This window comes from Echinops telfairi, unplaced genomic scaffold (assembly GCF_000313985.2).
Source record: "Echinops telfairi isolate 266 unplaced genomic scaffold, ASM31398v2 ScPeMD7_22;HRSCAF=79, whole genome shotgun sequence".
NCBI lineage: Eukaryota > Metazoa > Chordata > Mammalia > Afrosoricida > Tenrecidae > Echinops > Echinops telfairi.
Window position 1 is genome coordinate 3487913 of NW_022103919.1, and position 27906 is coordinate 3515818.

Consider the following 27906-nt stretch of genomic DNA (forward strand, 5'->3'; position numbering starts at 1 on the left):
ACCTAGGTAGACAGTAACCACTGAGGCCATAGAACCCTGGTTCTTAGTCCTTGATGGGATTTAGAAACGAGGATATCAAAGAGCAAGGGACTAGGAAAATGTCTGGAAATGGATTTTTACTTGTATTTGGATGTATTTTTTAAAATCTGTTTTTTGAACTCATTTTGTCCAGTTTGCCCTTAGAGGCTTGTTATCTTGCTCTTCCACCTCCCTCTGTGGACTGCACATTCCTCCATCATGTTGTCATCATCTCGTAAACGCAGAGCTCAGGTATTTGACCAGCATGCAGGAAATGTGTTGCCTTTTTGGTTTTGCCTGGCTTGCAGTGGAGACACATTTGTGTCAAAAAGGTTAACTGATCTAGAGAGAGGAGGACAGCGTGGTGGTGTGTAAAACGTCTTTCTGCATGACCTTCTGTTAAGCAGATGGGGTAGGGGTTTGTTTTTTTTGTCCTTTCCCCCCACCCCCTTTTTTTCTTTCCGTGTTAGATGACCAGAGGTCTTAGTAAATGTACTTGAAATCTTCTAAAACTCCCTGTTTCTACCTTCCTCTTTTCAAGGCATGAATATTTTACTATCACCCTACTGGTATTTGCATGTAATGTTTGCTGATTTTTCTTGGTTCTTAAGAACCAAGAGACTAAATAGATTGTTTTAAGTTTGACAAATATTGTAAACTTGGGTTTGTTTCCTCTTCCCATCTTTTTTTTTCTTCTGCCACAATGTTGTAATAAAATGGAGTTTTGCATTGTCTGTGTTCAACAGAAAACACAATATATATGTGTTTTATTTGTATGCAGTTTTTGCTTGCTAAATTGGACCTGTTCCAAAACAAAGGCATATGCTTACAATTAAGGCTTGATTATTCCATAATGAGAAATACAAGCTTTGCACATTTCTAGTGATTGTAGGTGATACTAGGCACCCCGGTGGTGCAGTGGGAAAGAGCCTTGTTGCTAACCAGAAGTGGAGAAGAGGGAATGGACCAACCAGCCAGTGGTAGTCAGCTCTGGCAAAGATCTGCCGCTTTAGGAATCCTATGGGCCACTGAGTCCTGTCTTACAGGGTCACTATAAGTCAAAATCAACAGTAGCAGTGGGTTTGGCTTATATATTGTTTTTTTAAAAAATAGGTGAAAAATCCAAGGGAGGCCTCTCATAAAGCAGACAAATTATTTAAATAAGGTTTATTATTATTTTTTAAAACCCTTTTCCTGATTTGAATCACAGTAACAATATATTGCACTTAAATACCTCTCATCTGAATTTTACAGGTTAAAAGGTAAGTAGCAGCAAGATAGTATTTGGGAAGCGTTCAGAAGTAAGTTCTTTCAAAGTTGTTCTGCCTTTCTGGGTTTTGATGCAATGCAGTATGAATCTTTTGCTTTCTTAGAGCTAAGTCCCTGCTCACCTCTGCAGAATTGTGCTAATGAGTTAAAATGCATTAATCAGTTTGAAGGCTGAGATGTGGCTCCACAGTCCTGATTGGAATGTGGTTTGAGCAAAAACATTTGTTGGTTTTTCTTCGTGCCATTAAATGTCGTAAATTGTATATTATTTACATCTGTGCTTATCAGATATGCCACTAAAATCTGCATCTAAGCTGTTTTTGAGTTAATCTGTTTGATTTGAAAATCATTTGGTCTAAAATTTTATGGGTGCTAACCAGTTTCTTGGTGGTTGGTTCTGGTGGGGGGGAGCCTTCTTCCACATCCATTGATGCCCTTCTCTTACTTTGCAAATCTAAAATTTGGTAAATAGGCTGACTCTAAGCCATGGAAAATAGCATTGTTGGTTCTGTATATTTGGGCTCTAAGCAACACCAACAAGACTGATGAATGGTTTCTGTGCCCTTTTGCTCTGGGTGATGTTTATGAAATTTTCCATAGAGCCAGAGGATCTGTTCATCCTGTTAGTGAGTCCCTCAAATTCCTTTCCACGGAAAACCATTTGTCTGGTGCTCGTTCTGAGAATTGAAGTTCACGTGCCGGTGTTCCATCTGTAATGGGTAGCACTCTGGACTCTGAACATTGAAATTCACGTGGTAGTGTTATTCCAAATGCCTTTTACACCCCAACACATTCGCCTTGCTGAAAGAATGGCAGTCCCAAAGCTTTGTTCTTAATCGAGATTTCTCCGTTTCACTACACTTTTTGTTCTTTTTTTCCTGGGCTTCACTAGAGAAACTAATTGCTGGAATTGTCCACCTTCCAAGATTTGTGTACGGGAAGACGCCAAGTTTGCAGAGTCCAAAGCGCTGACCTTTGGTTTGAAAATAATGTCTGCAGTCTTTTGTGTTGCTTAATATGATGTGTGATCCCCACCACTGCCCTCTCCCTAGAGGTAGATATAGATCCCCAGACGCTAGTCTCTATAGAAGGAATGCATTTTCGGTTGATAAGGTGTATAAATTTATGTTGAATGTGAGGAGTCATTCTTAGGCATGCTAAAATTTTAGATCAAGCTAGAAATTTCTAGCCAACAATCTTGTCTTTAAACCCTTCTCTTTCCAGAGGTTTAGCAGTATTGTGGGAATGCTGACAAGTCCTTTTTATTTCAATAAGTGACTTAGTTGTAATTCCTGTTTCATCCCTCCGAGGTCAGTTCACATTACGCTGGTTGACACAGCCAACATTCTGACTGCTGCATTGCCGCATTTTTTAGTTGCTTGCATTTTCATTTCTCTCCAATATTTTTTTATGTTTTGAGATCAAATGATAGCCTCTCCAATATTATTTGCAAAACTAGGACCATTTTCTAATTCAGAAACTACCCTTAAGCAATTGAGAGTACAGTTGCCACTTTTGCAGGCCTCCTCCGTGCTCCTGACACACAGACCTGGTTGACCCAATCAAAGTTGGCCTGCTGGTTTGAGATAAGCATTTGGTGGGTTATAGGCCTCTGGGAAATCTCAGTTGGGGTTCTTAGGCAGGTGGTGGAATAGATAGAGTCCGCTAAGATTGTGGAGGGTTTTTTGTTTTTCCAGTTGTCCTCCTCAATGACACATTTCCCAAATTTTTCCTCTTGAAGGCTCTCTAAAGGCGCTAATCCCATTAGGGCTGGCAGTTGGAGGCCTGGGACTTTCTCTGTGGAGTCAGCCTTATCAGTCTGCTGCATATTGCCAGGGCTGGGGTGGGGTTCTTGCAGCATGAAAGGAATGTGCTATGCTTAGGCCGAGGCCAAGATATTTCAGTAACTCTGACTGACATAGCTTTGGGTGAGAGGTTGTAGCTCCTTTTGGGTGGTAATAGCTTTTGGAAATATTTATGAAATATTGTCCTGTGTTTACTTGTACCTATAGAAATTACCTGTTTAGGAGCAAAAGAAACTGGAACTTGTATAGGGGAGCTCAAGACATGTTTCTCATTGGGTTCATAAGAGAAAACCCTCTTATTAACCCATAATCTGAGGCTCCTGGGTTCATGCAAGTGAAACTGAATGCTGACAGCTGTGGGAGAGTATGGGTGGCTTTCAACGTGCAGCTCCCAGAGACAGCTAGTTGTGGCTTGGCAGAGCTCCCACCTACTGACGTCAGCTGATCCTGCTGCAGGAAAGAGAAGTCCATTATTGCCTGACCAGAGCACTCGCTATAGAATTGACTCGGTCTCCTTCACTGGGACCACAAAGAGGGCCTTTTAGGTTGGTTCATGTCAGCAGCCTCACTGGACTGTCTCCCTGGATTGCTAGGGTCAAATCAGCAAGCAGGGGCACTGGCTCAGTCAGAACCTTTACTGTAATGGGGCTGTTTGTTTTCATCATAAATACAGGCTGCTCCCCAAATGTGACATCTTAAAGTGGCCGTCGTAGTTAAAGGATTTTAGAAACACAGTGGTTCCTGTGACTGGAGGAGGGACAGAGCCCATAAACATAAATAGACATCTTTCAGGAACTCCTGTACATAGTAACCCTTATTGTCCTTGGGAATTTTCTGTACAAGGAAAGTTTGTAAACAAGCAAATGTGGTAGCATTTCTTGCTATTTTTCCTTCTGAATTCTTTCCCCAAAGATAAGATCAAAAGAAATATATAAATGAATGGTACTTAATCCTAATTCTTCACTAATTTAAGATGACTCAGTCTTATAAAAATAAGTTTGATTTTAAAAACAATGATTAGTGTGCACTCCCCTTTTTCTCCACCCTCCAAAGTGGGGGTGGAAAAGAGGTATAGTGTGAGGAATTAATAAACAGCCATCCGTAGAGAATATGTAAGCTGTACACATGTTAGCTTCTTGGAACCTGAGGGTCCTGGGTCATTGTAGACCAGACACTAAATGACCTTGTGTCTCTTGACTGCTTGTAGTAGTTTATTTCCAAGTTCAAAATAAATTGACTCTTAATATATTGCCAATGGAGCTCTGGTGGAATAGTGGGTTAAGCTTTGGACTGCTAACCAAGCACCAGCACTCCACGGGAAAAAGATGAGGTTTGCTACTCATAAAGATAGCACTGCCTCAGACACACAGGGCAGTCTGTCCTGTCTTTGGGGTCATTATGAGTCAAAATCAACTCGATGGCAGTGTGTGTGTGTGTGTTTTGAATATATACCAGTCCTAAATTTGTGCTAAGTGGATCCAAGTAGTAAGATGTGGTCTACCCTAAAGGGTAGAGAGAAAAAAATACTCACACGATACTACAGAATGGATCCACAATCAGTAGTCAGGAGATCAAACTACGCTTTACATTTGGTAAAGTTGCTACACAAGACCTCTTTAAAGTGTTGAAAACAAAGGATGTTACTTTGAAGACTAAAGTGTGCTTGGCCCAAGCCATGGTGTTATCTCTTTTTCAAGCCATGGTATTTTCAGTAGCCTCGTGCATGTGAAAGTTGGGTGCCGAATAAGGAAGACTGAAGAAAACTCAGTGTATTTTAACTTTGGTGTTGGCAGAGAATATTGAAAGTGCCATGGACTGCCAAAAGAACAGACGTCTGTCTTGGGAGTACAACTAGAATGCTCCTTGGAGGCAAGGATGGCAAGACTTCTCATAGACTTTGGACTTGTTATCAGGGGCAACCAGCCCCTGGAGACGCACGCTGCTTTGTGAAAAGGAGGAAGTCCCTCGGCAGATGATTGGCACTGTGCCTGCAACAGTGGGCTTAGAAACCTAAGAACAATAGCCAGGACCAGGTGGTGGCTGGTTCTGTTGTACATGAAAACCGACTTGATGGTGTTCTAGTCCTGTAAGGAAACACGGAGGGTGTGAGGCGTCTGACTCAGAGAAACATCCGAGGATGAGGTGTTTGCTTTAGGCCTTGCGTATTAAACTAGAACGGAGAACATTCCTAGCCAAGGGAACTTTCTGAGCATAACTAGGGCATGAACTCTGCTCAGGGCCCATAACTGGGAGCTACTGAGGAGTTTGTGGTATGTAATTAGAGGAGATGATGGGAAGGTAAATGGGTGAGATCCTGCTTAAACACTGGTAAATGTGGCTGGTCTATGTACGAAGTAATGTCAAATAGGACTTTTTTTGGACCTTGTTAAAATGTAGATTCTGATTCAGTATATCTAGTTTAGAATTGCAAATTCTCCAGGAGTCAAACCCGTTCATTTCTCTGAACCACCGTGTTGGTGATTCATATTAAAGAAGCCCTGATCAGACATTTAGGTTTTTTGTTGTTGTTTTTTAATCGTTTTATTGGGAGCTCGTACAACTCTTATCACAATCCATGTATACATCCATTGTGTCAAGCACATTTGTACATTTGTTTCCCTCATCATTTTCAAAACACTTGCTTTCTACGTGAGCCCTTGGTATCAGCTCCTCATTTTCCCCCTCCCTCCCCAGTCTCCCCTCCCCCTTGAACCCTTGATAATTTATACATTATTATTATTTTGTCATAGACATTTAGGTTTTAAGGACACTTTGAAACCTGTTGTAAGAACAGGGAATATTTGAGACACAGCCTGTGTACAGGTTATGTAGCGTTATGCCTCTTAAGATTTCCCTGTGGTCACACTATGAGGAGAGCTGCTGTCCGAAGAATTCAGATTTATTTTTAGGTTGACACCTAGTTGTATAAACTCTCAGTTTTTGTTTCTTATCAAGAATTTAGCTAGCAGCCTATGCAACCACGAGGTGTCGAAGGGATAAGGTATAAGGCATCATCAGAACAAAAAATCTTACCATAGTGAATGATGGGGGGAGTGCGGAGTGGAGATCCAAAGCCCATCAGTAGGCCACTGGAGATCCCCTTGCAGAGGGGTCTCGGGGAGGAGATGAGCCAGTCAGGGTGCGATGTAACAACGATGAGAAATACAACTTTCCTCTAGTTCTTAAATGTTTCCTCCCCGCTCCCGCTCCCACTACCACGACTCGAATTCGACCTTGCAAGTCTAGCTAGACCAGAGGCTGTACGGTGGTACAGATAGGAACTGGAAACACAGGGAATCCAGGGCGGATGAGCCCTACAGGACCAGTGGTGTGAGTGGCAAAACAGGGAGGGTAAAGGGAGAGTGGGTAGGAAAGAGGGAACCGATTACAAGGAACTATATGTGACCTCCTCCCTGGGGGACAGATAACTGAAAAGTGGGTGAAGGGAGACGTCGGACAGGGCAAGATATGACAAAATACCAATTTATAAACTATCAAGGGCTCATGAGGGAGCGGGGAGGGAGGAGAAAAATGAGGACTTAATGCCGGGGGGTTAAGTGGAGAAAAAATGTTTTGAGAATGATGTACAAATGCGCTTTACACAATTGATGTGTGTATGGATTGGGATAACAGTTGTATGAGCCCCTAATAAAATGCTGGGGGGGGGAACGAATTAGTCTCAACCCCCACCCACCCCCCTCCAAAAAAAAAAAGAATTTAGCTAGCTTTTTTTCACCTGGATGAAATTCCAATTTTACAATCTGGAAAATGAACTTGGACGATTTGAGTTTACTCCCTACCCCTTTACACATGATTTTGGGGCTGGCTACTGCTGAGCAGTTGGAACACTCAGCATGTACTCAGTCATTTGTTCCACGAATGTGTTAATGTGTGTGCTAGAACTCAGGGGTAGGAAGAATGGGCTGCTCCCTTTAATTATACCATGGGAAATAGACACCAGTGTCCGTGTGCATGTAAGGGAGGGTGTGAGTCAGTCTAAGAAGAAGTATTAAGTACAGCTTAGTAAGGAAGCAAGGGCCTGCACTTACTCATTTTAGTTGGGTACTGTCGAACTAGAAATAGCAGTTACCCAGGCAGAGAAGAGACGGAAGACTCGTAAGCAAAGGAAGAATATGCAGTGCATTGGTACTTTTTAAGGACTTGTTTCCGTCTGATGAGAAGATACCAGTCAGGTGTATGGGAGCAGATCTTGAAGAGCTTTAAGTGCTCTTGATAAAGAAGGTGGTGGATTCTTCTGTCTGAAGAGAGCCATGATTGGTTTTAAAGCACTAGAGGACTAGGGAATCACATGAACTTCAGCTTCCATAATGCCAAAACTAGAACTAGGTGGTCCCTGGCTACCACTGCTTACCACTGGGGAAGGGATCACAAATAGGACACCCTGGATAGAGTGGGAGAGAACTGTGAAACAAAACTCAAAATGAAAAATAGGCCGGGCTTCCTGGTCTGATGGAGACTGATGGAAACTCAAGAGTATGGCCCTTAGAAACCCTGCTGGTCTGGAACTGACTCATCCCTGGCCAGTAGGGTAAAAATTAGCACAGGGAAGGAGGGTGTGCACTCCATAGAACTACCGACCATATGTGTTAGTCCGGGTTGACTAGAGAAACAAATTCATAGACACTTGTTTAAGAGAGAGCTTTATATCAAAGAGTAATTGTATATTAAGAAAATATCCCAGACTAGTCCAAATCAAGTCCATACATCCGATATTAGCCCATAATTCTGATACAAATCTATCTATAAATTCCTCTTCAAACTAATGCAACACATGCAATGACTCCAAATACAGGAAGATCATCAGGCCTGTGAGTAGGAAGTCTTGTGGACCCAATGGCAGTAGAGGCATCTCAGCGCTGGCAGGGGTCTCCACGTGGCTCCTCCAGCTCCAGGGTTCTAGCGTAGCTCCATGTGGCTTCACGACAGGAATGTCTCTCAGGGAATGAGTATGTCCCGCCTCCTTAGCACCTCCAAATGAGGTCGTCAAGCTGCAACCTGGCTGACAAGCTAAATCCACCCCTTCACTCTTAAGTCTCAAGTTGACAACAGATTTTGTAACCAGCATACCAATACAAGATCAGAAAGACAGCATTTGCTCAGGGATAAGCTTAGAAAGCACAAGGGACAGGAAATGGTGAGCATTAGGAGGAATGCTGGAATATGTGCTGCTGTGTTACGGGATTGCAAAAATGTCTATGAATTGTTGCATGGAAAACCAATTTGCTCTGTAAACTTTGCCTAGATTACCAAAAGTTTAAATAAAGATTGGTCTTTATGAAAAAATAGTAATGTAATAAAAATAACTGGTTACTATTTGGAAGAAGTGGTAATGTGCTTGTAGCAAAAATCACCTCATGTGCCCTTCCTTAAGAAGGTAGTCTCAAAAAAAAAAAGAAGAAGAAGAAGAAGATAGTCCCTTCACCAAAAGGGAACCTTTAGAGGTGATCAGGTGCAGACAGGTTTCTCTCTCTTGGAGTGGCTTGAATCCCCTGCTGAAGAGCTGCAATGTGAGGAAGCTCTGATCTCACCAGTGTTGTTTCTTGTTTTCCTCGCAGCTCAGTGTGAATATTAATTTCTAATCTTCCATTCACAGCCTGTGTATTCTATTAACTGGGAAGCCCTAACATAGATGTTCCCAAATTTATTTGACCTAGTGCCCCTTTTCAGAGAAAAATTACTTAGTGCCCTTTGGCACCTAATTTCCCGGATAAAGTATAGGTATCTGCTTTTGCAATCCTGCTCCCCCACCCTCGTTCCAGGGCTTCTAGAGAGTGATGTCACCCACTTAGGAAAACACTAATAGGATACCAAAACTCCAAACTCACTGCCATCGAATCAGTGCCAACTCATAGCAACCATGTAGGACAGGGTAGAACTGCCCCTGTGGGTTATCGAAGCTGTAACTCTTGATGGGAGTACAAAGCCCTGTCTTTCCTACAGAGCTTGTAGATCAGAGCCCAACACATAAGCACCACATCCCTAGGACTCCTAGTCCAACGGGTGGGGGGTGGGGGTCGGAAATTTCAAATGATACCCAGGTGTCCTATTTACCTAAAACACAAAGTGGCTGATTTTAACACATGCTGTCTTAAGGAGGCTGAAGTCCAAATTCCGTGCACCCGCTCTAAGGGAACACTTTCTCTGTTAGTAGTGAAGGGAAAGTTTGTGTCTCCTTTCACTATATGTGGGCCCATTGTCCCTTGGAGATATCCGTGTATCCAGGCATCACTCTTCCCCTGGACTTAGGAGGTTCTCAGAGCAGGGTCCCCAGGTCCAAAGGATGTTCTCTGTTCCTGACTCTTTCAAAATGCAGCCTAATCTTGTGGACTCTGTCCTAGTGAATTGCAAACCCACTGCCACGGAGTCAATTCTGACTTACAGTGACTCTATGTAAGGTTTCTGAGGTCGTAAATCTTTATGGGGCAGATAGTCTCATCTTTCTCCCACTGAGAGGCTGGTGGGTGTGAACCACCAACCTTGCAGTTAGCAGCCCAGGCTTAGCTGACAGCACCACCTGGGCTGCTAGCGAGCATAACTGCCTCTAGTTCTGCGTCAGTAACATCATAGATATTTACAATATTTTAGGTTTACAGTGTATAGAGTAATTAATCATGGCAAAATGGAAGATAATTATGTAATACTGTGATTTGTGGCCTAGCCAATCTGACACCACTGTACTTGGGGGAAGACGATTCAATCCATAACACCAGGTAACAATTTTCATACCTTTTACAAATGACAGAACAATGGTGAGAAGCAACCATAAAGCTTTAGCTGCTCTGCTCCCCTACCAAATCTCACAGTCTTCTTTATGTAACTTTAATTTTAATGTTGGAAGGCATGTGAGATCTTCTAATTTTAATCTGCCATTTTTTGGTCCGTCTAGGAAATTGAAGCATGGAGAAGGACAGTGGTTCGTGCAAGGTCAAATTGCGTGAGCTCTTGGCCACTCCTCTGTACTTACAGCATTCTTGTGGACTTTAGTTGGTTAGAGGGTAAAGTGACTTATTCTTGATAGAGCAGGTAGCATATTCTGAATGTTTCATATAATAACTATTTTAAGTTTTCTCTTTGACATTAAAATCTAGAAACCGCTCAGAAACCTGAGAATTTAACATTGGGTTTAGAGTACTGCAGAGAACTGCCATCTATCCAGTCTAACCTGCATTTGTGGTTAACTTGAAGTTGATGCTGAACTTTGGTGGTCTTTTTTTTTTTACTTTCCAAAATAACAAATAGAGTAGGAGAAATCTTAACACTTTTTTTTTAAGAACAGTGAAGTTTGATTTTCTTTTAATTGTTCCATTTTCGGACGACACGGAGCCTGTTCATTATGCAGGCTCTGTGACAGCCTGAAGTCTTGGAGGGGCGACAGATGAGGGTAACCAAGAGGTCAGCTTTATCTAGGTAATGTCTACTGGTTATTAAGGATTCAGTTATTTTGTACTCATTTTTTGAGGTAGACAAAATCTAGCTTAAATAGAAGTAAATTATTTCTAATTTCCACGTAATTAAATGCAAATAGTAGATAGAAAAACATATGAAAGGATTTGTTGATAATTCTCAGAGTGAAAATGTTGGTGTTTCCATTAAATTTTCAAAACCCCTACAGAATGGATGGTATAAACTACCCTTCATGTATATTTTTCACTTTGATTTACTGCCATTTTGGTTAGATCCTTTGTCAGTAGGTGGTGTGGGGAGTGGAGAGCTGGGAGTGGAACTTGGATTTCACTGTTAGAGCCTTAGGAGGGGCGGCCTTCTCTGTCTGCTAGGACAGGCTGATGTTCTTTTGATTCCACTGAATGTATTTTGGTGCCTTGTCCTTAGCTCAGGCCATTCTGTCATTTCAGAAAATGGACCCAAGTGGGGTCAAAGTGCTGGAAACAGCAGAGGACATCCAGGAGAGGCGCCAGCAGGTCCTAGACCGCTACCACCGCTTCAAGGAGCTCTCCACGCTTAGACGCCAGAAGCTTGAAGATTCCTACCGATTCCAGTTTTTCCAAAGAGATGCCGAGGAGTTGGAGAAGTGGATTCAGGAGAAACTTCAGATTGCATCTGATGAGAATTATAAAGATCCAACCAACTTGCAGGTGCGTCTAATCTCCCTGAGGTTTTTGCCAAATTTTGACGAACCCAGATATTCTTCCTTTAAAATCAGCAAAGAGAATCATCATGTCCTTGGCAGCAGAAAGAATGTAGATCAACTATAAGGAAAGACGAATTTTACTATTCTGAAAGCCATTAATATATTAGGATGAGTGTGGAACTTTGGTGGCATTTGTTTATCTTTGCTAGGGGCTTTAATTAAACCAGTGGCTGTTGATCCTTACACGTTTTTAGGGTCGGTCTAGCTTGATCTCTTATGATGTATTTTTGAGAAGAACATGCTAACAGTGTTGTTACAGGCAGAAATTTAGTTAGGGTTTGCTAAAGCTTCTTTAGGAGTTTCGTTGGTGAGCCTTACTAAAAGCAAAACCTCTAAAAACGATAGAATTATACGTAGGAGAATGAATTTGATAGCATGTAAGTTGTACCTTAATAAAGCTGTTTCTAAGCAACAGAGCACAGGCTTTCTCTCTGCTTTCTTAACTGTGGTAACCAGGGGAACATTAAGAACAGAAAATGAGGAGCGCTAACTTATCACTAGGTCAGTACTTCACAGCTTAGTTCTTGATTTTTTTAAAAAGTGCTGAGAAATGGAATGTATGCAGATCAAAAAATGTGACTTCAAAATAAAATAAATGAACAAAGTCATATGAGTGCTTGTGGATAGATTGCTTAAGGATAAATGCTGCATGCTAAGAAAATGATTTTTCAAAAAAAAAATTTTTTTTTTCTATAAAGAGTTAAATAGCCACAATAAGTTGACCTGATGGACAATGAAATTAGGATATATATATATAAACATTTTATTGGGGCTCACACAGCTCTTATCACAAACCATAGATCCATCCATTTTGTCAAGCACATTTGTACATAATGTTTTCTTTCTACTTGAGTCCTTGTATCAGCTCATTCCATCCTCTCCCCCCCTCCCTCATGAACCCTTGATAAATTGTATATTTTTTTCATATCTTAAAACCAACTGCTGTCTCCCTTCACCCACTTTTCTGTTGTCCATCCCCCTGGGAGGGGGTTATATATAGATCATGGTGATCGGTTTGGCCTCCCCCTCCCCCCGCTCCCCCCAACTTCCCCTTACCCTCCTGGTATCACTGCTCTCATTATTGGGCAGAACTAGGGATATTTAGGGGCATCTTCCAGTTTGCAAAGCTGATGATTCTAATGGGCAGACTTACTTGAGTAATTGAGCAGATAGGAAGATGGGTCAGATACCAATTGAAGTGTCCATAAGAGGGGGATGAGGCTAAGAAGGAAGAGGGAAGGGGAGAGTAAGTGGAAGGGAAACCGGAGGTGAATGCTGTGGGATTGCATTTTATGGGTTACCTTTCTGGTTCTCCAACAGGGAAAGCTTCAGAAGCACCAAGCTTTTGAAGCTGAAGTTCAGGCCAACTCTGGAGCCATTGTTAAGCTGGATGAAACTGGAAACTTGATGATCTCAGAAGGACATTTTGCCTCTGAAACCATAAGGGTGAGTATGAGGAAGTTCTTGGCTTTCAACTGCTTGGATTAATTCTTCTTATATATCAATTAGGGTTTCCTAAAAAGAGAGACTTTTTCAACCTTTAAAAAAAAAATTATGAAGTCTCTCAGAGGATCCTGTTCCTGAAATCTTGCCATTATAATACAATGATTCAGCATGAGTATAAACAGGTGTTTAGTACTCCGTGAAGAAGTTAATATCCGTTTTGTAGGACAAACTAGAATGTGATTACAACCTACTATTTTAAAGAAGACCGAATAAATTTAGCCCTAACATTTATATGTGGTAATTCGGTGGGAGAGAATATGGACGGCTCTAGGGATTAGGATGAAAGGATAAGCTGAATCCTGGGAACTGTATGTTAAGTTCTTTGTCGGGCACCTGCTGTTGGATCTCAGTGGTTGCCCTGGGAGGACTTTGACTGAGCTCTAGTCAGAAAGCCCGCTCAAGATGCAGCTGTCAGGAGCGACTCCGCTGAATATTGTTGGTTTCCATGGTGATATAACTTGGGGTCCTCAGACTCTTTGGTCGATTGGGGCACTAATTGCTCTGTCTCTGCTTTGTCATACATCCCATTAGCAAGGTATTGTTTGGTTCTTTAGGATATGATAATAAGGTATACCCATGGAGTTTCTCTGAACTGAGCGCTCTTTTCTCTCTGATACACGCCTCCACCTACAGGTGTTGATTGTTCCCTCTCAGGATCCTTGTCCTGTCCTATGTCAGTGATCCTGAAGGTCTAGATGAAAGCAATATTATTAAGCCCTAACAGAAGTGTTAGACTGACTCTCTCTCTCTCGTACATACTCATACACTCATCTCTGCTTCTAGATTTGGAGTTCTTACTCCCTTATGATCTAGTTTAGCAGTTTCAAGAAAAAGATCTTAAATTAACGTCTCATTTTGCTCTGCTTCACTGTTACAAGTGAAGACTTTAAAGACTTGTAATTAGCCTTAGCTTATTACTACTAATTATTATTGATAATAATAGATAGGAAATAAAAGTAAATTCTAAATGCCATAATAACAACTGTATCTTTAATTACATTTGACCCATTTGGCCATATGTATCTTTACAAATGTAAAAACAAATGTTGATCTATTTTCCTACTATTTTTTATACAGTCTTTTTTCTAAAATCATTTCATTGGGAGCTTTTACAGATATTAAAACATTCCATAATTCAATTAGATCAAGCATAATTTTACAATTGCCACCAACAGTTTCAAAACATTTTCTTTCTTCTTGAACTGTTTGATGTCAGCTACCCGTTATCCCTTCCCTCCCTTTTTATATAGTCTTATAGTGGAGAAAGTCAGCATTCTATTATTATTTTCCAGATAGAAGTTAATTTTCAAGAGTGAATGAGGCTACCTTGTAGTAGTAGTAGTATCACCAGCCAGGCTAACGATTCTGAACATGGGAAATGGTCGGATGCTTGAGAGGGAGTCGGGGCACTCAACACACTCCGCCCAGATCTCTTCAGACCCTCTGCTTCGTTTGGAGATCTTAGAAGGTAGCTTCCCACCAAATTCATTCAAATTGAACTCCCTGCTGAGATTAAAGCAATATTTTAAGCTGTTGTTTCTTATGTAGCCATAAGTATTTCTGTTTAGAACTTATTAGTCATTTTACATGTTGTCGCCAAACGTTATAATACTTTTGTAAGGTAGCCATTGTCCCCACATTATAAGAACAGAGGCTCACAGATGTTTGTGTTAACCTGCCCAAAGTTGTACAGTAGATGACAGCTAGAATTCCACTCTTCATAATTACACTTTATTTTTACCTGCGTTTCATTCCTGTTTGAATTTGTCTCTAACTGCTGCTCTAATGCCTCCTGCTGTGATTGCGCATGTTCCTGTTGAGAAATCCACCTGAGTCGCACAGGGATCTCCTTCCACCCTGTCAGCTTTCAGTGGGTTTGAGGGCACGGGGTGGTAGTTAAGGACCTTTTTTTTTTTAACCCCTTCAGTCAGACCCACTCTGACTGAAGCAAGCTTCTCAGACTGAACCCTCTAGCCTACAACCTTTACAAAATTACAAGATTGGACACACCAGGAGTGAGGAAATCCCTCCGGTACTGGAACAGGCCCTGCCCTAGTTCTTCACTAGAGAGAATGAAAATGAAATTTTGGAAGAGACTAGTAATTCCCTGATTGGAGGGTGAAGTTTTCTCTAGCCTTCTACTGCCTCCTTCTGAAGAGCAAAGGGATCTTGTTACTGTCCACTCTCATGCACACAGTCAGTCCCACAGAGATCTCGGCTATTTATCAGAGACCACAAGTTAGCAGCTCAGTGTGGCAGACAAGTGCGAACAGAGGGGAAGGTGGGTGTAGTGTGAAGGCTGTTAATGTGTCCTGGATAACCTGTTTGTCACTGGTTTAGACTTTCACCCCATACCGGACAGCGTGGCGCCCCATAGTCACTGCCACCCACATTGGGTCCCACATCCGAGTAGGTAGAGTGTTGACTTGCTGTTGATTGTTTTGCTCTTTGCCTTGGAATGCCCTTCGCTTCTTTCTCTGTGGTGGGCATGATTGCAGTGGTACAAACGCATTTACCTCCACTCTGCCGCCCCCGTTCCTTTCTCCTTTCAAATGCCGCATCCATTCTTGTCTCTAAGGGAAGCCACCCATGTTGACGAGCCCATGGTTTTCAACTTTGACACCTAGTCCTCACTTACTGACGAAGTTTCCAAAGATGAGGTCCTTAAGTGAAAATTAGCATTGTACAAACAGGGAGGATTGACCACTAGATCACAAAATGGAGGGTGGCTTTGGTTACATAACTACCAGCTTACATCATTAAATAACTACCAAACCACCTCATCAGGTAACTCATACCACTGAGAATCGTGGCTCTGCCACGTTGACACATAACCATCACAGCCACCAGCATCACTCTTGCTGCTTCTTGGCATCTGTTTACTGCCAGACGTATGTTGTGAATGTACAAAATAGTCAGATACTGGATTTTTCACAATTCTTATCCATAGGAAGTGTCTGATAACAAAATAGGTGGTAAGTGAGGAATAGGTGTATTTTGCTGGGCATGGCATTCAACAATAGGTGGATCCAGACTTTTCTGTTAGCGTTTAAACCTTTCGTATTGGTTATGTCTGTCAGTGTTACACAGAAATCCCCAGCATCTTGGGTAGGTAGAACCAAGGCATTGCGGTTGGATTGGAATGCCTTAATGCTTTTGCTAATCATTGAATGATTGTCAGTTTGCCCCACTTATTGCCACTGCCTTCACTGCCTTACTGGGCCTAAGCTCTCAAGAACCTAAAGATGCTGGGAAGTGACTGTGTTTGTGAGATTTGAAATAAAATTAATTTGAGATATATTTTACCACAAACTGTGTACGTATTTATTTTTTAATCAATTCGTTGAGATCTTAACGGCTCTTAAAACAATCCATACATCAGTGGTATCGGTCACATTTGTACATATGTTGGCACCATCACAATCTGTGTATTTTTACAGACCTGCTACATTTTCTTTGTGACAAGAATCGGATGGTTGGCTTGATAGCTGATCTCATCTTTTCTCCTTTATAAAAACATCCATGTCTTCAAGGGTCCCTGGCAGCACAGTGGTCGGGTGCTCTGCTGCTAACCGAAAGTCAGAGGCTTGACCCCGTGGCTGCTCTGCGGGGGTGGAGGGTGTCTGACAGGGGAGCCTACAGGCAGTTCCACTGTCCTGTAGCCACAAGTTGGAATCCGCCTGTGACAGCAATGGGTTTTTAAATCTTTATTTTTTGCCTCTTATAATTATTTATTTATGATGCCACTTATTTTTGTTCTGTTTTAATTCCACGTAGCTCCATGAACCCTAGACACTCTGCTTATCTTTTCTGCATAAAAGTTCTCTGGCTATCGGGACCGTAGGGAATACTTTCCTGGGGTAAACTACAATGTACTTATGGAAAGATTAGTTCTTCTCTAACTTGTAAGACCTACCAAGCTATTATGTTCTTCCCTCCCCCTCTTTCACTTACATCTATGATTTTTCTCTTAGCTTTAAGGTTTATCTTTTCAAAAGATCTTCAGAGTTCCATGAAGTTTCTACGACAGAGCCAGATTCCATAGAACTGGTTGTGACCTGTGAGCTTGGTTTTTAACTTCTAGACTCGCTTGCTGGAACTGCACCGCCAATGGGAATTACTGTTGGAGAAGATGCGGGAGAAAGGAATCAAGCTGCTGCAGGCCCAGAAGTTGGTGCAGTATTTACGAGAATGCGAGGATGTGATGGACTGGATCAACGACAAGGTGTGTGTGAGAAGGAAGCCTTGCTGAATCTGAATGAAAAGGGAAGAGAGAGGCGCCTCTGAGATTTGTAGACTCGTGCCCAGGTGTGTGGCAGGTGCAGCTAGGTAACCAAAAGGGGTAGAAGTGAGATTGCTGCTCTCTTACTTGTGCTCCATTCTGTAGCTCTGAGACAGGAATGCTGTGAGCTCCCGCTTAACCAGGAGAGAATGGAAAGCGTAGGCCAGCCCCATCAGAAGCTGCATTCACTAAAGCTAAAGCTCTGGGAGCCATTGTTGTCTTGTGTGGGTTGTCACGCTGACTCTGTTCCTGGAATAGGAGGCCATTGTGACTTCTGAGGAGCTGGGACAAGACCTGGAACACGTGGAAGTTTTACAGAAGAAATTTGAAGAATTTCAAACGGATATGGCTGCCCATGAAGAGAGAGTTAACGAAGTGAACCAGTTTTCTGCCAAACTCATTCAGGTAAACAGCAGAGGCGAGCTTCCTGCTTTCACAGCATCACTGTACTAACTGGTTAGTGTATTCAAAAGAAAACTTTGGAAGTTAAGGCTTGATTTCTGAATGAGCAAGTTTTTTAAAGCCTGTCTGAGTTGTATTTAAATTCAGGAAGGGCACCAGTACTGATGACTCCTAAGTAGAGAACGCTTTCAGTAGGAAGGGCAGAGTTCATTTGATCTGTTTCCTCCACCCGTTCTCGGGTAGGGCCTGAGGAAGCTTTTATTGGGCGACTGAAGCTAAGTGTCAGAGTTTCTCAGACAAGGGTGTGGTAATATAGGCACTGCCCATATTTCAAACATGTTCCATTCCTGAGTATTTGTAGGCTGAATTGTATGTAGGTTGGAGCAGGAGCAATTAGTTCATATCTTCCATTGACTTGGGTGAAGTGGAAGATGGTGGTCCAAGGGGGGAGAAGAGAAATCAAGATCAGGAGATTGAATGGTAAATTACTGGGAGATTTGATTAGTACACTGTTGAGTACAAAGCTGATGATCTGAAATGTAAACCCCACCTAATATTTAAGTTCAAAAAATTGTTACAAAAAATTAGTTTGAATCCAAAGTCAGTCAGGTGTTTCTTAGCCTAGAATGTACCTTTCTGTGTGTAAGAACGCATTACACACTTCCAGATGCACTAAGACATGTCTCATGTAACACAGTAGTGAAAATGATTTGATGTGCATTATAAAACAGCACCTATTTATTATTAATGAACGTTTCTATGGACGTCGGGTTTTTACTGTAATAGGCTCTATAAGAATTTGTTTGTAGCTAGGGGTTGTGCCTAAGTCAGTAGCTTGGGCACTTCCTGTGAAGTCTTGTCTTAGGATTCACAGACATCACTAGTGCCTGGTTGTTCTTCCTTTTCTTCTTCATTCGAAGCTTCCCTGAGTTCTCTAGGGAGTCTGGGGAAACTTGGCAATGAAAAGGCGCTCCTCTGGTAGATTGGGAGCCCATTAAGAACTATTAAGAGCTGAGTGAGTCAGCTTGCTCTCATTGCCTGGGACTTCTTTACTCTCACCTCTACTCTCACTGTGGAATTTTGAGTGCCCCAAAAACATCAAGTAGCAGGAACTAGAGTTAATTTTTAGGGAAATAATTATTTTAAATGTATGAGTTTGCTGTTTCCCTTTCTGGGTGGTGTTGAAGAGAGTCTGCTTTCCTCAAAAGCACCTCACCCTTCCACAGTGACAGATGTGCCACTTCCCTGTTCAGTGACACTCGAATGTGTGTCAGATAGAGCTGCTTTAGATCGAGAAGTAGTTACTTTTCAGGAAAACACCCCCGCCTAGTCCAGATCACGTTTGTAAATCTGATACTGGTCCATAACTCCCTCAGACACACGCAGCCACAAGCAATGATGCAGAATGCAGGAGATCACAAGCTGGTGGGTGCAAAGTCTTATGGACCTATTGGAAGTATCCACTACCATCTCCAGGGGTCTGGCAGGTTTCCAGGTGGTTTGCCAGCAAGAGAGTCTAGCCTGCCTCCTGGGAGAAAGAGGAAGTTCCCAGAATTCTTATGAAAAGGCCACATCCACAAGGAGGCATCAGCAGGCTGCGACCTAATTGACAGGCTAGACTCTACCCCTACACTTAGCAAGTTGATATGAAATTATGTAACTGCCACACTCCCAAATCCTGTGTCATCTCAAGGTTATGCTTAAGAAAAGCCGTCTGTCAGTTCCTTAAGCTCTATGAGGAATGGCCTATGGACAAGACCAAACACTGTGAGACTTGGTGCACTTACTTGAGGGATAGGGTAGCACAGGCCAGAGTCTGCAGCCTATGATCACATGTACGGGAGATAGCACAGCTTTATTCAGCCTGTTACACACTTAAGTACCCTTACTGTACAGACATGAGCCTTAGTGGCCCGTTCCTGGGAGAGTACAAGCTCGTCCTGTCCACAGACACCTTGGAAGAGTTTGAGGAAATGATGAGAAGCGTGTGAAGAAACTGCAGGGGGGGGGGTCTGCTCCCTAGGAGTCCTGAGAACGCGTATGGCCTGGGCTTGGTGCTTACCTTGCCCGCGTTCTTATGGATGGGGTCCTCTGTGTTACCATCACAAATGAAACCTCCCCAGCCTCCCTCCCCACACACAGAAAGCATTATACCAAACCCATGACCTCACAAGTAACTCCAACAAGCCCAAAGTGCTTGACCTTTTTACTTTATATATTCATGTTTTTAATTGTAATTCGTACAAAACCAAGTATGCTTAGTGGATTCCTTCAAAGGGCTGCCTCCAGTCAGAAGCCAAGAAACATACCCGTGGAACAGTAAAAGCCATGTGTTTGGGCAGGAAGTCCTGACAGCCTCATGAATGTTTGGAATACCAACATTTTACACCTTTTGGCATGTGGTAGCATTGATTGCGCACGGGCACTACGAAGTTGCAGCTCAGGTATTTAACATGAAGGCTGTGGGTGTTACGGCCCATGACTGCTTTACAGATTGTCCACTCGGCTCTAAGGGAGAGATCGTGGCTCTCATATATACTTCAAGGAGTCAACCCTAGGAAACAAAAACCCTAGGTTGTGACAGTGTTCAGTCTCCTCTTCTCCCCTTTGCATAGGAGCAGCACCCTGAAGAGGAACTGATTAAGACTAAGCAGGAGGAAGTCAATGCAGCCTGGCAGCGGCTGAAAGGGCTGGCTCTCCAGAGACAGGGGAAGCTTTTTGGGGCTGCTGAGGTTCAGCGCTTTAACAGGTAACACACCAGAGGGAGTTCTGGAGAATGGGCCCCCACTTGGAGAGGCTATGTTAAGTATGGCACATGCTGATGAGATGCCTCAGCTGACTCACTGAAAGTCGTGGTAACTGAGTTGTCACTGTTGTCTTCAACTGCAGGGATGTGGACGAGACTATTGGCTGGATTAAGGAAAAGGAGCAGTTAATGGCCTCTGATGATTTTGGCCGAGACTTGGCAAGTGTTCAGGCTCTGCTCCGGAAGCACGAGGGTTTGGAAAGAGATCTTGCTGCTCTAGAGGACAAGGTGGGTTTTGGAAGCAGCCAATTCTATAAATAAACGACCAAGGTTGAGGAGAAGAGTTCTGACTGTGTGTTTCTAGGTCAAAGCCCTGTGTGCCGAGGCTGACCGCCTGCAGCAGTCCCACCCTCTGAGTGCTACTCAGATTCAAGTGAAGCGAGAGGAGCTGATTACCAACTGGGAGCAGATTCGCACTCTGGCAGCAGAGAGACACGCACGTCTCAATGATTCCTACAGGTAGGAAGACCTTCAGGGCTTAACACCCACGCCCTCTGACACTTGCCCTTATTTCCCCTACTTATAAAATGCAGGTGACTTTGCTTACCTGTATGATGTTATTTGGAGACTGACAACATTTTGGTATTCTAAGTATTTTTTATCTTAACTGCATTAAATATCAATGACTTAGAAATATCCTCGACTCTTATCTGAGCAGCATGTGGAATATCCTGCACAAATTACATAAATCAAGATCTGGAAAGGAAAAGACTACTTCAAACTTGAGAATAACAAGGATGGTGAAAATGTGAAACAAGACGAAAGTGTTAGAGGACAGAGCCTAAATTTTAAAGAACAGAATCTGACCTCTTGCTTTCCTTTCCAGACTAGATTGGGAGAATTCCATGTTTCCCTGAACTAAAGCGTTCATATAGCTTGTTTGACTGACATTTGAGAGCACAGAAGTGACATCTTTAGGGACCTCCGCCGGCATACTTGATAACTTACCTTTGGTTTTCCCAAGGCTTCAACGCTTCCTTGCCGACTTCCGTGACCTCACAAGCTGGGTCACCGAGATGAAAGCCCTCATCAATGCAGACGAGCTCGCCAGTGATGTGGCAGGAGCTGAGGCCCTGCTGGACAGGCACCAGGAGCACAAGGTGACGTCTCTAGGATCTTCCAGAACTAGAGAGAAGAGTTTGTATTGTTAGTACTTCACTGTGCAGAGAAGTCTATAGTCAGTTGGTGAAACCTTATTCACAGGTGGTTCTCACAGGGATGGTTACTGGTTTACCTTGCTCTACCTGCTTCTAGAGCAGGGTCCTCAAACTCTTTAATCAGGGGGCCAATTCACTGTCCCTCAGACCTGTTGGAGGGCCAGACTATAGTTTAAAAAAAAACTATGAACAAATTCCTATGCATACTTGCACATATCTTATTTTGAAGTAAAAAAACAAACGGGGCAAAAACACCCAGCAGGCCGGATAAATGTCCTCGGTGGGCTGCATGTGGCCCGAAGGCTGTAGTTTGAGGACGCCTGTTCTAGAGGATAGGTGAATGATGAGTTAAATGTTGGAAGGTTAACTGTGATTCTTAAAAGCCAAGAGACTATCTCTGGCGAGGTATGCTGCTTAAAAGATGTCTTTGTTTAAGTGTTGAATTTCATAGTTGGTTTGAGTAAATTCACATTTCTTCCTGTATTTTCCGAACGTATATTTCCCAATAGGAAACTACTGATAGGAGATTTTAGTAGGTCTTGCTCTAAAAAGAAGGGACTGTGAGAGCACTGTTAAGCAGGACTTGTTAAGAGCTTGCTCCCTTTGGTAGCATATCGACTAGCATTGGGAGATGAGCGTGGTCCCTGTGCGAGGAGGACATGACAAGCAGACGTGTCCCCTCGGTGACACCACGGGGAGGTTTTAACGTGCTAGGTAGCAAGTCAGTGTACAGAAGTCAAGTGTAATAAGTTGTAATCACATCAGAAAGTAGATGTGTTCAAGAATAATCCTCACATAGTTCTATAGGACGTTTGTGGAGAAATTGCTAAAACTTTTGAAAGACGTCAAGGAAAAATGAATGCGATCTGGAAAACGAAACAACTCGAGTTGCTTTCTACTCACACACAGGGTAGAACCACCCCTGTGGATGTTCAAGACTAACTCTCTACAGTAGTAGAAAACCTCATGTTTTTTTCCTGTGGATCAACAGCTGGTGGTTACAAACTGCTGACCTTGCTATTAGCCCAACACAGCACCAGGCTCTGAATAAACCAGATCACTTATTTGATTTGTACATGGAGTTGACTTTTATAATGGTATAAATTCTGCCCCAACAAAATAAATTCAGTACATTTCCACTAAAACACGGTTGTGTTGGTTTGTTTTTGGAATGCAACAAGATGACTTAAAAAAGTGTTGGGAAGAAAAAAATCCCAAAGTAACGACAATTTTGAAGGACGAGGCTGGCTTGGGACGTACTCACTGTGTCTGGTACGTAGAGCCATAGTAACCAGACTATTGGAGTGCATCGGTTCCCAAACTTATTTGGCCTAGTTAACCTTTTCAGGAAAAAAAAAATTGCTCAGCACCCCCTGGCAATTCTAAACTTGTTGCCAAAATGTACTCTAGCCCATAATCCAGGGTAAAGTGAAGGTATCTGCTTTTGCAACCTCCGGATCGTTCTAGAGCCCCCCTGGCGGGCAGTGTTGCCCACTTTGAGAAACATTGATTTAAACTAGGAAGACTGATCAGTGGAACAAGAGAGAGACTCGGCCTGTGTGAGTGTATGGAAAGTGTGCATGTGACCGATGACAGCAAAAAAGGTGGTGCTGGCATGTTCAATCTCTGCTGGTTATTTTCCTTTGAAAGGTGTTGGGCATAAATTGTGCCTTTTTTTTTTCCTTTTTCTTCCTTTATAGGGTGAAATCGATGCTCATGAAGATAGCTTTAAATCTGCAGATGAGTCTGGACAGGCCCTGCTTGCTGCTGGCCACTACGCCTCAGATGAAGTGAAGGAGAAGGTAGGAGAGGCGAGTGGGTCAGTAGGTGGGTGGGTTGTTACTTTGTTCCATCTTCTTGTAAGTTATCCTTAAATATCCATCGCATCTCACTATGGTAATGTGAGGAGGAGTCTACCTGAGTGCTGGAGCAGCTGCTCCAGAGCGTTAAAGAGAAGCTTGTGTACTACAGTATGGTGATAGGGGTCTGCTCTGAGAGAGAACATGTGTCTGGGACACATTTCCCACTTGGAATTCTATAGCAAGCTGAGCCCTGTATGAGTAGGTGGAGCCAAGCGTCAACCAGTGTTTACTAAAAGTGTTATGTTTGTTAGTTTCAAACTGCTTTTAAGTCTTACATTGTCCGAGGAACATTATATAAAAATAATATTATATCAAAAGCAGTATTATATAGACTTTTACAAGGAGGCATTTCATAGGCTTTGTTTTTAATAACTTTTGGTCCTAATAGTTGAGTCTAAGGCATTTGTGGATTTATTTAACATCAGTACTTTTCTCAGTTGAAAGTCCCTACTTCATTTACACTCTCATTTTTAGATTGTCCTTTTTTCTTCTGCCTAGGAAATTCTTTACAATTTTTACCTCGAGTCATTTGTGATAATCTGACAATAAATAGGTTAATTAGAACAGGACTCACATTCAGCATAAATAGTCATACAAGCTGATGAGTATTTGGTATTTTGTGACATGGCTTATGTATACAAAGTGATTGCTATTTTCCTTTTGGATGCCAGAAAGATTAGGATTAGACCTTCCTTGGCACCTGACTTGGCACCGAGGGCGTTAGGTTAGGCCTGGCATTTCATACTTCCTCTGTTTGCTGTTCCTCCAGCTGACCCTCCTTTCTGACGAGAGAGCCGCTCTCCTGGAGCTGTGGGAGCTGCGCAGGCAGCAGTATGAGCAGTGCATGGACCTGCAGCTCTTCTACCGCGACACTGAGCAGGTGGACAACTGGATGAGCAAACAAGAGGTACAATGGCGCAAGCTTTGCCAGATGAATGACCACTCTCTGTTTCTTCTGCTTCTCAGCTGGGTTACCTGATTTTAGGAAATCCATATCTTTTACGTTCTAAACCAAGTGAGGAGCAGATGCTGAACAAGCTTTCTCTCCACATCAGCTCAGCCAGCATCTATCCCAAAGGGCTCCGAACAGGCCACAGGAGTACAAATGGGGACGCTGATAGGAAATTGCTTTGTATAAAGAGAATTAGCTAAATCTAACAGAATCAACAAAAACTGTGAAGTTTTGGTATATGTGGAATGAAGATTTTATGGCATTAATAAATTGGTTTTTAAGTGAATCCAAAAACACTTTGGGCTTTCCAGTGGCACTCTTAGAAATGTATTGCGTAGTATCTCTTTCCTCCTTTCTGTATTTTGGCCAAGTTGCCATTTGTTTTCTGACTTTCTTAGAAAGTCACAGGAGAGGGCGGCATCCTGAACAGTTGCTTTCTTTTGCAAGGCGTTCCTGTTGAATGAAGACCTAGGCGATTCCTTGGATAGTGTGGAAGCCCTTCTGAAGAAGCATGAGGACTTTGAGAAATCCCTCAGTGCCCAGGAGGAGAAGATCACAGTAAGACCCCTCACTGTTAACCAGTGCCTTCAAAGGTTCTTGGATAAGCTGGGAGCCTTTCTTTTTCTAGGCGTTGAAGTTGTAGTTGTAGTTGCTCCAGTTCTCATCGTGAGGAGGAGGAGACACCCGTTGGTTGGAGATTCACGTAACATTCTAGAACTAAGTAATTCACTAGCTGTGACCCTCCAAATTGAGATTTACCTTGCACTGAAAGTAGTCAAAAGTTAATTTGAGAGGTACTCTCCCATTGAAAACATCTTCGAAGTAGGGATAGCAAGGCTTTAAATCTGCATCAGCCCCTGATGAGGAGATCTTGCTGGAGCTAGTGCCTGTAATCTTGAGTAGAGCAAGAGTAATATTACATCTGATGAATACCATCAAGCAAAAACTCAAAAGTTAGGGAGGAAAGAAAGGTCATAGCTATCCTTAGAGTGAAAACGTTGAAGGAAAGAAAAGAAAAAAAACCTGCTCATTGGTTACTTTTCTCTAGTGACCATGTTTCAGAATAGTGTACTTCCCGTGTCCCGTTCCCCACCCCCACCCCCACCAAAAAAACTATCATTGATAGGAGGAATGGACTCCCAACTCCTAGCCACCTGATTGGCAGTCAAAGTCCAACTGCCCCAGAGGGGGTCCAAGGCTGGGAGCCTCTGGCACCACTTTTGTCTCCCACAGAGTAGTTGATGGGCTCAGAGCATCAGGTGAGCTCTGTACCACCAAGTACTGATGGTGCTCTCTGCTTCCAGGCCCTGGATGAGTTTGCAACCAAGCTCATTCAGAACAACCACTATGCGATGGAAGACGTGGCCACTCGCAGAGATGCTGTAAGTTTTCAAGTTCTCTTTTGCTCCTTCCTGTCTGTCCACGGAGCACTCTTCTCAGATCGATGTTGCAGAGTTAACGGGAGTCCCGTGGGACTAAGCTGGAGAGTCACCCACGTGACCCTTGTTCTTTCAGCTTTTGAGCCGTCGCAACGCCCTACACGAGAGAGCCTTGCATCGCCGCACCCAACTGGCTGATTCCTTCAACTTGCAGCAGTTTTTCCGTGATTCTGATGAGCTGAAGAGTTGGATCAACGAGAAGATGAAGACTGCCACCGATGAAGCTTACAAGGTATCCGGCTCTTTGTGTGGGCGTATGTGGCACTCTGGCTGGGGTGCGTTGCTTAGGTCAGCCTTTACCTGAACCCGCACAAAGAATCACCTGTAGCTGAAAAACAGAAATAACCATTCCTTTGGGTTTGGGACTCGTACTTTTCCTACATCACGGCCCTGCTACATACTCACCTTCATGAAGAGATCACTGGGGATAAGGGTGCTACAGCAAAGTGTGGTGAAGAAACCAGATGGTGCCTGACTCAATCCGAAATGGTGTCTTTAAGCTTGAATCAAACAAGCAGGCATCTAAGTGAGGAGTCATCTAAGTCCACACCAGCCTGTGTGATCCAGAGATGACAATTACAAAATTCTAATACGGTGAGGAGAGAAGCATCAGAGCAAACCTTATGAACACCCAATTTGTGTAGGGCTGTGGGGGACGGTGGGAGCCCCAAACCCATCAGCACAGTTTCTAGTCAGCCTGAGCCACTGGCAGATCCACTCTAGCCACAGGCGAGAGTCTTGACCAGCCTTACGACCAGGCAGAGACCATTGTCGTCGTGATGCTGCTGGATCACAATTGGTACTTGGCCAGCTGACCACCCCATAGATGGACATGAACGTGTTCTGGGTGCAAGTATCTCTTACTGGTGCCATGACGGAAGTTTCTTCTCAGGCCTTCTGAATGTTGTTGGGGGTTTGACCTTCATACACACTACAGTGAACCCTCGTTTATCGCGGTTAATCGGTTCTAGACCCTACCGTGATAAATGAAATTCCGCGAAGTAGGATTCCTTATTTGTAAATCAAATATTTTCGTAGTTAGAGCATAGAGGACATGAAAAAACACCCTTTAGTCACCATTACACTCGTATTACCCAATTTATTAAACGAAAAAGGGAAAATACAGTAAAACATTTTGGACGTTACAATTATTTATTATTATATTATTTATGGCATCTAGTTTACAGTATTACATATTTCACATACAGTATTATTATACATAGCTCTTACAAATACTGTAATCAATAGCCTATGAAATAACTTAAGGGATGTACTCTACAGGTGGGTCGCCGTCTTTTTCCTCTGAAGGAGCGGGTGTAGGCAGTGGGTACTGTTACGCAAAAACCGCGATAGAGTGAAGCCCCGGAAGTCGAAGCACGAAGTGGCGAGGGTTCACTGTATTTGTTTCTTTGTATACTATTGTGTTTTTATCCTTATTGCCTTAGTGCAATTTTGTCTTTTATTGTTTTCTGTTGGGTCTCCCAGCTGTGAAGCACAGGAGGAGTGGATGCATAGTGAGAATAACTGATGCAAAGGTTTATAGGGAATGCAGGGATGGGGGGCATGGATGATGGGGAGGTAAGGGGACCTCAGGAGTAAGTGGTAGAGGTGGTATGGGGAGGGAGGGAGGGAGCACTGGAGTGGATTGTGATTGCATAACTCATATTGGAGCCAATTTATAGCCATGGGGTGGGGGGTGTGTTCTAAAAAAACTGATGTGGGGGTGATTGTGCAATGCTCCTTGATATGATTGAATGATTGAACTGTTGAATTATATGATATGTAAATTACTTGCCATTAAAACTTTTTTTTTTTAAAGCAATTCCAAAAATTTTAACGTAAACTGACTCTTATGTATCCTTTCTGTAAAGTTAGGTATGAAAGGTAACTGGGTAGTAATTTGATGGTGCCCCTTTTGTTGACAGGACCCGTCCAACCTTCAAGGAAAAGTACAGAAGCACCAGGCTTTTGAGGCTGAACTCTCGGCAAACCAGAGCCGCATTGACGCCCTGGAGAAAGCGGGACAACAGCTCATTGACGTCAACCACTATGCCAAGGATGAAGTGGCAGTTCGTATGAACGAGGTCATCAGTTTGTGGAAGAAACTATTAGAGGCCACTGAACTAAAAGGTAAGAATGTTTTTGCTGGATTCTGATGACGACTGTTGGGAGAAAGAGATACTCTCTCTTAGTTTGGTAGTTTAGGGACACCTGCTGCCCAGTTCAGTGAGATGGGTA

General features: G+C 42.9%; 1 protein-coding gene across 1 annotated transcript in view; it reads left to right on the forward strand.

The window, feature by feature from the left end:
• Positions 1–251: 251 nt before the first annotated feature.
• Positions 252–27906, forward strand: part of SPTAN1 (spectrin alpha, non-erythrocytic 1) — a 62052-nt gene continuing 34397 nt past the window's right edge. Inside the window, exons 1-15 of the mRNA XM_045288619.1 lie at positions 252–270; positions 10967–11206; positions 12583–12708; positions 16853–16993; positions 17309–17455; positions 20068–20201; positions 20342–20486; positions 20563–20717; positions 21223–21358; positions 23116–23217; positions 24047–24184; positions 24677–24787; positions 25534–25611; positions 25745–25900; positions 27594–27798. Coding sequence (XP_045144554.1) covers positions 10970–11206; positions 12583–12708; positions 16853–16993; positions 17309–17455; positions 20068–20201; positions 20342–20486; positions 20563–20717; positions 21223–21358; positions 23116–23217; positions 24047–24184; positions 24677–24787; positions 25534–25611; positions 25745–25900; positions 27594–27798 — 2011 coding nt within the window. The 5' untranslated portion in view covers positions 252–270; positions 10967–10969. The remainder of the gene's footprint in view (positions 271–10966; positions 11207–12582; positions 12709–16852; positions 16994–17308; positions 17456–20067; positions 20202–20341; positions 20487–20562; positions 20718–21222; positions 21359–23115; positions 23218–24046; positions 24185–24676; positions 24788–25533; positions 25612–25744; positions 25901–27593; positions 27799–27906) is intronic.